This window comes from Uranotaenia lowii, chromosome 3, assembly GCF_029784155.1.
Source record: "Uranotaenia lowii strain MFRU-FL chromosome 3, ASM2978415v1, whole genome shotgun sequence".
Classification (NCBI taxonomy): Eukaryota; Metazoa; Arthropoda; class Insecta; order Diptera; family Culicidae; genus Uranotaenia; species Uranotaenia lowii.
In genome coordinates, this window is record NC_073693.1 from 86,287,147 (window position 1) to 86,297,122 (window position 9,976).

A 9,976-nucleotide genomic window follows, 5' to 3' on the forward strand; every position below is an offset into this window, starting at 1 on the left:
AGCTGGGGGAGGATTTCTCACTGGAATCTCTGCTTGTTTTGGCGCAGTGCTTGGTTGAATCTGTTGACCTGATTGAATAACAGCTTGTATTCTTTGCCGCTCCTCTTGCTGTTGGATGGCGGGATGTGGGTTCGCACTTGGAGCCACTGTCTCGGGTTTCTGCTGGACTGGGGTAGACGTATGCACGAATCCGCATTGTTGTTCCACCCAACCGGCGATACTTCGATGACTTTTTCCTCCTACGCTAAGATCACATCCTTCATTGAGCTCTTCCAGAGCTATTTCTGCTTCTAGCTGCTGCTTTCTAGCAAGAAATTCGCGATCCCGTTCCGCTTTTTGATCCTCCAAATCCTTTTGCTCTTTCAGGTGCCTCAAACGAAGATGAGCAATAGCATTGACTGAGACGACTGATCCGGCATTCGAATTAGACGAGGATTGAAGTCTTCCGAAATTTCGATCGTCCTGTCTCCCACTAATTGGACCGGTGGTATTATCATCACGATCGGCCGCGCGAGCAGAAGCAAATGTTGTGCGTGCTTCGGGCGAGTTTACGTTGCCGGTTTGAGTCGAATTAACTGCGTTGTGACTAGCTACGCATCTGCAGCAGAGCCAGCTTCGATCGGCTATTGTAGCCGTAACACCGGCGCATCCATAATGTTGCCATTGGGAACACTCGTCACAAGCGACCATGCTCTGCGCTGAATCCGGGCGGCGACATGTCACGCAGCTGTACAGCTCTCCGGTAGGGCCTTCCATCATCGGTTCCAGGTTTAGGTTGCTCGTTGCAGCTTTATTTTCGAGATTTGTGGGAAATAAAAACTGTTCCGTAGTACGTTGTATGCGAACGAACTCGACTGTAAATACATTTATTATTAAATGATGATAATGTAAACAATCTCTTATTAACTTACAAATAAGTTTCGCCGTTTACCCTAAGCTCTAGCTCTGGCAACCCTAAACCGTCGGATATCACCGGCTATTTTAAGCTAATGGACGAAAATCATATTTATCTTCGGGTAAATAAAAAGTACACTTGCGTACTTACGCTTTTTCTTTCCTACCGCTCTAATTGAGCTCAACCCGGTACACCTAACCGGAACAACCGAACGGTCACTCAAACTATCAAAGGAAATACAATATTTTAGTGGCAAATTGCGCAGTAAGGAATTTCTATCACCTAACCTCTTCCGACTCACTAAACCGCGAGCACAAAAATCACGCGCAACTGGCCAAATAGCTTCCACCTATGTTTTCGCTAAAAACAAGTCACTACAAACTAATTAACTGCCAGGTCAAGAAAAAACGTGTCGCAGTTTCGATCAATTTTCTAACAATGACAATTCTTTTTCGGCGCCAACGCGTTGACGTTTGTCCGATCTCCGTACCAAGGTTGCCAGTTCTACTAACACACTGTTACTTCATACTTAACAAAAATAAACAATTAGATTTGCGTCCCTCTAAAAAAAAACGGCATACTGCGTGTGTCTTTTTGGATTTCGTGCGATAGCATTCGTATATTTATTCGTTACAAAATCTAATCAAATTCCTATTAATAGCTTACCATTTACTCTGATTTCGCACATATTAACAGTGCGCAGTTGAATTAATTACTGCGATATGTGTTATCTGAAATTACAAAAAACATGCATGGGCGGCTTGATCTATACTTCAAAATTACCCAATAATTCGAGTAGTTGGTGTTAAACTATTTTTCTTGCTAATTTTTGAAGCGTGTATGAGAGGTTTCATTTCGCGATGACGAGTTTTGGACCATCTCGCGCGATTTAAAAAATCGTTAAGTTTCGTTAAATTTTGGTGATCAAAAAAACCAAAAACGCACGGCGTGTGCAGCCGAAAATTGAAAGTCCTCTCGTGAATGAAGATATCCGAGGTGTTCCACGTTAGTGAATATTCCAGTAAGTTCATAACTAGAATTTATAAAGAAAGCCGATAAAACCATGGATATTGTGGCGCCACTGAAAACGTTCCTGGGAACCAAGGAAATCGACAGCACGAATACGGTTTGGCGGCTGCACAACCGTGCAACGGTTTATCTGTTGGCCTTTTTCACCATCCTTCTTTCGGCCCGGGTATATTTCGGTGAACCGATCGACTGCATCTCAACTGCCCCACCGGATGTGAAAAAAAGTATGAACACCTACTGCTGGATTCTGGGGACGTTCATTAGTCGGGATCCTAAGTTTGGTAAGTAAGACTAATTTATAGGTTATATGGTATGTAAACAGTTTCATTTTCTTTCCGAAGTACATGCTAGCTGGGATTACATAGAGATTGGAGAAAAGATGGGCCATATTCCGATGGAAGAACGATTGTACCAGAAATATTACCAGTGGGTTCCTTTTGTGCTGGCGATACAAGCGTTTCTGTTCTCGGTTCCAAAATATCTTTGGAAGTTTTACGAAGGCAAACGGATGCAAACTTTGTGCGAGGATTTAAGTATGGATACTTTTCATTTAATAATTTCTCATTCATTCCTACCGGTTTTTAAGTTTATTGAATTTTATATTAATTGTAGCATCGGTTCTATATCCTACGTCATGGAACGTCAAGCGCAAGTACAATACGCTGTGTTACCTCACACAGGAATCCGGCAAGTCTCATACCGGTTATGCGCTCGTGTTTCTGGGCTGTGAAATGTTTAACTTTGTCGTCGTACTGGTTAACATGATGCTGATGAATTTCATATTCGGCGGTTTCTGGAACAGTTATCAACCGGCGATGCGTGCGTTACTATCACTGGAGATGAACTCCTGGACATCATACAATTCATTAGTCTTTCCAAAACTAGCAAAATGCGATTTCCATATGATTGGACCAAGCGGATCAAAGCAAAATTTCGATGCGCTCTGTTTGTTGCCGCAAAATATTGTAAATGAAAAAATTTTTGCTTTCCTCTGGTTGTGGTTCATAATTTTGGCTGTCGTTTCCGGGGGAAATTTCGGATTCCGTTTGACTCAGGTTTGCTGCGAAAGCGTCCGTTTTCAGCTACTCTACTCTCAACTGGAACCGATCAGCTATCAACGATTGAAGAGAGTTGTTCGCGATGCTAGCTTCGGCTATTGGTTCATACTCTATCAGATGTCTCGAAATGTTAACAAATCAATAATGAGACAGATCATCAAAGAACTCTCCAAGTGTAACCGATCTGTACAAAGTCAACAGAATTTGGAGCGTTATCTTTCGCAGCAAAATATTGAACAACAGCAGCAGCAAGAGGACGTGGCAATTGATATTCTGGACAAGGAAAACGATGAGTTAGAAGACGACGAAGTCACAGTATAATGGGAATGAAAGAATTGGACAATTCATTATCGATTTCATTTTGGTTGAATTTGTTATAAAATAGGTGAAGGGGATTATTTTTCTTTTTTGTTACAATCAATTGTCAATACAGTAGATTTCTGTATTCTGGAAAACTACGGGTGTGATTTTGCAAAAACCGTTCTACAATTATTTGTAGGTGACTGACTGTAGAAACGGAGAATGCTGCCATTTAGCTGTAAAACTTGTATATTATAAAAATGAAAAATGTTAGAGAAAAGGTTATTTATATTACTCTTTTAAAAAGCGAAAAATAAAATTTGAAAAGTTATTAACTCTGTTTTTAATCTAAAATTCTTATAACTGATCGTGAAATTCTAAAAATGATGAAACATTAAAAAAGCTGTTACGAGAAAGATAAATGTGCACGAACAACGAAATTGGACATGTATTAGGAGAAAAAATTCGAATAAAATCCATTCAACTTCAAGATATTTATCTTCAAAGTTAGCATGATAACCATATGATAACGGGCCGCCCTCAGCCTTGCTTACTTATCACTTTTAAATATTAGTCCCGTTTCAATGTCAGCCTTTCTCAAAACTTATGTTGTGTCCATCCATATTTCAAAGTACTGTCTTGTGTCAACGTAGTTGAGCGACCGACGTAAATACACTGTTTATGTGCACTGCAAAACCAGCAGAAGTTGGTTTCTTACAGTAATTCATTTTTAAGGTTTTAAATTCATTTGAACTATGGATGATAACAACCCTTTGGTGTACGGCCTAGAATTTCAGGTATTCTTCTGGAATTTTTAATGTTGTTAGTGCAAACAATATTTATATTTTGCAGGCTCGAGCGCTTGCTTCTCAACAGGCCGAAAGCGACAAGGTTCGCTTTTTCCTGGCAACGCAATCCTTGAAACCGAACAACCAACTCCACGTTGTTGACATCCACGACGACCAAACGGCCACATTGGAAACAAAGGTATTTTCACACCCTCTCGGAGAAGTGTGGAAATTAACCGCAAGCCCTCACGATGGACGTGTCTTGGCGTCGTGCTTCAGTGTTCTCAAAGGAACGCAAGCCATCATGGGTACGGCAGTGTTGCGACTGCCCGATTGTCTGGATGCTTCAGAAAGTGGAGATGAATTTCTTCAATTTGCTGACGTCGAAGTATTGAAAACGGAAGGCTTTGGAAATGAAATCCGTACTTCTGAGTTCCATCCGACGGACACTAGTTTGCTGGCCATTGTCATCGATGGAAAAGTCCTGCTCTTCAATCGAGGAGAAGCATCTTCTAAATTGGTGGCTGAAATAAATGCCAAAAATTCGCCTAAATTTTCTACAGGCCGTTGGTCTTTTTTTAGTCAAGGGAATCAGTTCATAACACTTCATGATTGTAGTGTGCGTTCGTTTGATATCCGGGATCCCAATCACTGTGCCTGGGCGATCGAAGATGCCCATAGCCAGTTGGTGCGGGATCTGGACTGCAACCCGAACAAGCAATTCCACATAGTTACTGGAGGTGATGATGGCATTCTGAAAATCTGGGATAGTCGTAATACGAAAGAGCATGTTTTTGCACGGAACGATCATCATCATTGGATTTGGAACGTGAGATATAATACATATCACGACCAGTTGATCCTATCCAGTAGTAGCGATGGCAAGGTTTTGCTGACGTGTGCTGGTAGCGTCAGTTCTGACACGTTAGAGAACGATTTGGGCGCCGATGGAGACAAAGATCTAAAGGAAAGGTTGGCCGATGGGCTGCTACAATCATTCGATCAGCACGAAGATTCCGTTTACTGTGCAGAGTGGAGCACTGCTGACCCCTGGCTGTTTGCATCGCTGAGCTACGACGGAAGAATGATAATCTCAAGAGTTCCAAAGCAGTATAAGTATCAAATATTATTGTAAGGCAGTTTTCTTTAGTTGCATTGTTAACTTAATTTTTATTTGAATCTTATCACCTAATAAATTGAGAAATACTAAAGAAGAGTTCTATTCAAGTTTCTACTTTTATTTACTAGAACCATATTTCTAAATAAAGATAGATGAATGATAGATACTCATACCATTCAGTTTCATAAGTTTTTTTTTTAAATTTGTGAACTTAACAAAAACATATTACTAGATCTACATACAGGAGGTACGTTCGGTTTATTAAAACACATTTCATTTTAAGGCTCTATTCAACCTTTCAAGATAGTTTATTAAACCTTTCAAGATAGTATTCAATATGCAGACAGACATGATAGACTTTTAGTAAAGTTAAACAGAAATCAAATAATTTAAAACTTGAATTCCTTATATTTCTTGGTCTGCTTGCTAGTGGTGTCCGTTTGTTGGCGTTTTCGTTTGGACTTCTGCCGGGCCACATGTTCGGCTAACATGTCAGACAAATCTTCCTTCTGCAGATGGCTTTGCTGTTCACGCATCTGTTGCTCGTATCGTTGGGCCATCGCTTCGTTGTCCATATCCAGTTCAGAAGGATCGAGAGCCAATTCTACCATACCTTCCCGATCAATGGGACCACCGCGAGCTGCACGTGATCCTCCGGCTGCAGCAGCTGCAGCGCTTGGCATTTCATACACGTGGGTTGATCCCATCATAGCAGCTCCGATACGATCACCACGCCGTTCCTGGAGGATCTGGTACAGTACAGGAGTTTCGTTATCCTCCATTTCGCTTTCAATCTTTTTCTTACGAAGCTCTATGGTATCCGGAGTTTCCATACCAGCTGGTACACCACTAGTCAAACCAGAAGGCGTTACCAACCCTTCGGCTGGAGTAATAAGACCACTTTCATCTGGAGGAGCTCCCAAATCTTCTCCGTCCTCTTCCTCTTCTTCGGAAGATTCTTCCGATTCGGATTCCAGTTCTCCCCACTGGGTGCGATCAATTTCTTCCTCCCCAATACCATTCTGAAAAATTAGAATTGATTTAGTCAATTTGCATGAACCCAATGAAACAAACTCAAAACTTACATCAAATTCGCTAGCACTCATTCCAAAAACGTCTCCATACAATGGTTTACCATTTTCATCCACCGGAGGTTTGCCCCAACCGCCAGCGTGATACCCAAAGGAACAACCTTCGGGAATCGGCGCGTTTAAGCCGGGAATGCGCAAATTGGGATAGCTAGGCGGTGGGCCGTAGCGTTGTTGAGCAATCAACCAAGGAGGGGGAATCTTATGACAGGCCGGGCCAATCGGCATACCTAAAGCCACACGAAGTTCCTCAGAAAGATCACCGGGCTTCTTCTCCTTCAATCGCGTCTCGAACTCTTTTCCTTCGTAATATAAATCCCCATGGATGGTCATACGGGGTTTGGTTTGCCATCTAAAATTATTATGAGAGATAAAATAGCTAGACATAGAGAAAGAGGACAAACTTACTTGAAAAATGCATCGTGAAGTTTCTGGTAATCGATATCGATTTTGCCCATCTTTGGCCTCGCACGTTCTCGCATTTTCGCTTTCAGCGTTTTGGATTCATCTTTTTCCTGCAAGGAGGCACGCATTTCCATGATTCCCGTTTTCTTAATAAAAGCCGGTAGCTCGAATGGTGGCTTCTCAATACCACGCTTGCCCTGTAAGTACTTCCTTTTGAAGCACCAGTGACGTGGAACCTGCACCGTGTTGCGGTGAGATTTTAGCTGGATCAGTAACTTGGGATCCCGAGCAGTTACATCGTGCATCTCAACCACGTCCGGCCGGGCGACCAGTTGTTTCAGTTCGGCCACACTGAGACGGGTAAGCTTTTTCATTTTTCGTTTCGAAATTCTTTCCTTATCGTCTTTTTCCCCTTCGTCCATGGCGTCCTCATCATCGTCATCGTCGTCGTCGTCGTCGTCCTTCTCAGCAGCTTTCTTCGCAGCAGCAGCCTTCTCCAGGTCAGCATTTTCCACCTTAGCCGTTTCTTTCAGTTTAGTTTCGAGCTTGAAAATTTCGAAAACCCTATAGAATTGGCGATACATAGGGGCCAAATCAGCGATGGTTATCTTTTCCGGAACGTATTCAATCTCGACATCCCCCAATGCTTCGGTCATCATGGTGATAGAATCATTGATTTGGTTGATCTTTCTGATGCTCTTCTCCATGGCTTTCTGGCTATCGCTGATTTTGGTTTTAGACTTTTCGTCATTTCCGGTATCCTCGTCGGTTGAATCGGAAGTAGGTTTGTCTCCATTTTGTTTTTCCGGATCAGGGGGTGATTCGTTCTCGGTCTTCTCGGCAGGATTATCATTTTCCTGAAAAATATTCAATTTTTTACACTTTATGCATTTTTAATCGATGTAGTGGATTTATTTCATTCAATAGAAATTGCAAACCACAAGACTTGGCAATATGGAATGAAAGGAATAAGAAATTACATAACTTACCTCAGCTTCCGGTTCCTGTTCTTTGTCTTGTATCTCAACTGTAGCACGTTCTGGAACCGGTTTAGTGCCCGCTTCTTCTTTATCCTTTTCACGTTGCAATAAAACGGCAGCATTTTGTTCCCGGCGTGCTTTGCGGTTTTCCTTTTTTCTTTGCTTTCGGCGACGATTTCTGTCTAAGCGACCCTCTGCTTTTGAAATGACCGGAGGTGGCGGAACCATTCCATCCATTTGCTCATCATCTGAATCGCCATCCATGTCCAAATAGGAACTCATAACTCCAGATGGTGGAGGGGGTGCCATCGGTGTCGGGATCACAGGGACGACAGCTCCGGTTGTAGCCAATGCTTCCTCGGCTCCTAGTTCCCGGGCACGAAGGGTTTTGAGCGCCAGAGCATCCTCCAATGCCTTCGGCAGTACCAATTCAGATGGTTTCTTATTTGCTTGATCCTGCTCCGCTAAAACTGGTCCACCCACATTCAGACTCATCAACATTGGAGGAGCTTGGTTCGGATCTTCCAGATTTGGCCCTGTTAATAATCCGCCAGGGGGACCAAGTTTAGTGCCAGGAGGCGGTCCAAGCAAAGATTGTGGTGGTGGACCACTAGGTGGTCCCATCAACGTAGGACCCTGACCCGGCGGCCAATTAGGTGGACCACCTAAAAGCATACCTGGAGGTGGTGGGGGAGGGGGCAGCATTGTTGGCTGATTTATCTGTTGCTATAGAATGTAAAAATGAATTAATCGTATACTAATTGATAATTATTGCATTCAAGACTTACCTCCTGATTGATGTCCATCTTTCTACGCGTCTGACAACATTAAAAATTCAAATTAATGTCGAGAAAAGTATGAATTTTATTATTGCGGCGACTGACTTTTCGACGCTGCGGATGTTTGTCAATTTACACGTCAAGCGTCTGTTTCCTCAATCCTGGGTTGCCAGGTGCCCAGATTTGTCTGTAAAACCAAGACTTTTGACCCTTCGTCCAGATATTGGTCAGACACAGATTTTGCCCAGATTTTTGCTGAGAGTGCCCAGATTTTACAGACTTTTGAAATTGAGTGATGAAATCAATATTCATGTATCGGATTTGATCCGTAAGTGCTAGATTAGACTGTAAATCTCGCTTGTATTCATGAAACCAATCATTCATCATAGTACTTTGAAATATACAAAGTAGGCCATTCCGCTCTTTTTCAACGTATTGGTAAGAGGCCCCGAAAAATAGTTATGAAAAAAACTGGCAAATAAATGGAATTTATCAAAAAATCATATTTTTCTTGAAATTGACAAGAAATAAAATTATGAGAAAAATATGCACTGATGCATTTTAATGCAACGAACAATATTTGGCTTTTCAACACCGCTAAATGAAATATGCAATGGGCTTTTTCTCGATTAAAAACTAAAATTTGATGATATTTTTTACCTTGTGTGGCCTTTTTCCTTTGTGATTTGGATAAAAATTCAAACAATTTGACTTTTCATCACAGATATACGAAGTATTTACGATCATTTATCAAATGTTTGACATAGATAGAAGAAAATATTACATTGCTTGCTTTCAAAAAAAGAGGGAAAACGATGAAAACTTCTTTTGAATGCTCATTACTCATAGTTCAGATCCGAAAATCCAATGCATAAAATAGTTTCCGGTGAGCCTGAAGAATCAATCTTTAATCTGAAGCCCTTCTCAAAAGAATCGAATGGCTATCGACGGATAAATTAATAATTTTGATTGCTATTCCATATAAAACTGACAAATTTTCATAACTATTTTTGTTGATATGCAAGCATGCTGTGTACATACACAGAGCTTTCGAGTGAGGTTAAGCGCAATGACCTACTTGTTATTTTTCATGTACTATGATCATTCATAAACTTTTTTTTCGGCATGGTACGGCATGGCCCCCTCCCCGCTCACACGCATCAAAAAAATTGTTATTCAGTATCAAAATTTCAATCATCCTTGTGCACAGACAAACACAGACTTTTTTTCAAAATTGCCCAGATTTTTTATCCTCAACACCTGGCATCCCTGCCTCAATCTGAGAAGTGGGTGTACTCCAGGGAGTTTATATAAGGGTGGAACAACTTTGACACAAAGTAGGCGCGGTGAAGCAGGGCTTTTAGATCTAGGGTGGTGTAAAATGCCAAATAGCCCAATCAGCCATGCTGTGACATTGTTTACAAAACATCACAGGGATCAAAGTGCATCATGCGCAGGTAGTGTTTTCTTCAGCGATTCGAAGGTATAAATTTTTATAAGTTGGTTGGCAAAATCTGGGCTCAGTGGCCTTACA

The 9,976-nt window shown here is 41.6% G+C and overlaps 3 protein-coding genes across 4 annotated transcripts; 2 read left to right on the top strand and 1 right to left on the bottom strand.

Annotated features, from left to right (window-relative positions):
- Positions 1–1,785: 1,785 nt before the first annotated feature.
- On the top strand, positions 1,786–3,586 carry LOC129756419 (innexin inx4-like). The gene is made up of 3 exons (XM_055753295.1): positions 1,786–2,205; positions 2,266–2,457; positions 2,537–3,586. Exons 1-3 carry the CDS (start codon positions 1,959–1,961, stop codon positions 3,301–3,303), a joined length of 1,206 nt encoding a protein of 401 aa, XP_055609270.1. The 5' UTR covers positions 1,786–1,958; the 3' UTR covers positions 3,304–3,586.
- Positions 3,587–3,929: 343 nt separating this feature from the next.
- Positions 3,930–5,369, top strand: LOC129756421 (EARP-interacting protein homolog). The gene is made up of 2 exons (XM_055753297.1): positions 3,930–4,079; positions 4,135–5,369. The coding sequence occupies exons 1-2, from the start codon at positions 4,038–4,040 to the stop codon at positions 5,203–5,205; spliced, it is 1,113 nt and encodes a 370-aa protein (XP_055609272.1). The 5' UTR covers positions 3,930–4,037; the 3' UTR covers positions 5,206–5,369.
- A 106-nt stretch (positions 5,370–5,475) lies between these two features.
- On the bottom strand, positions 5,476–8,612 carry LOC129756413 (splicing factor 3B subunit 2). 2 transcript variants are annotated; one of them, XM_055753287.1, is made up of 5 exons: positions 8,452–8,612; positions 7,673–8,389; positions 6,687–7,540; positions 6,276–6,630; positions 5,476–6,212 (listed from the first exon to the last, which is right to left on the bottom strand). In XM_055753287.1, exons 1-5 carry the CDS (start codon positions 8,467–8,469, stop codon positions 5,580–5,582), a joined length of 2,577 nt encoding a protein of 858 aa, XP_055609262.1. In that variant the 5' UTR covers positions 8,470–8,612; the 3' UTR covers positions 5,476–5,579. The 2 variants fall into 2 exon arrangements, with proteins under 2 accessions (XP_055609262.1, XP_055609263.1); XM_055753288.1 differs by having other exon boundaries at positions 7,673–8,383; positions 8,452–8,605.
- Between the last annotated feature and the right edge of the window lie 1,364 nt (positions 8,613–9,976).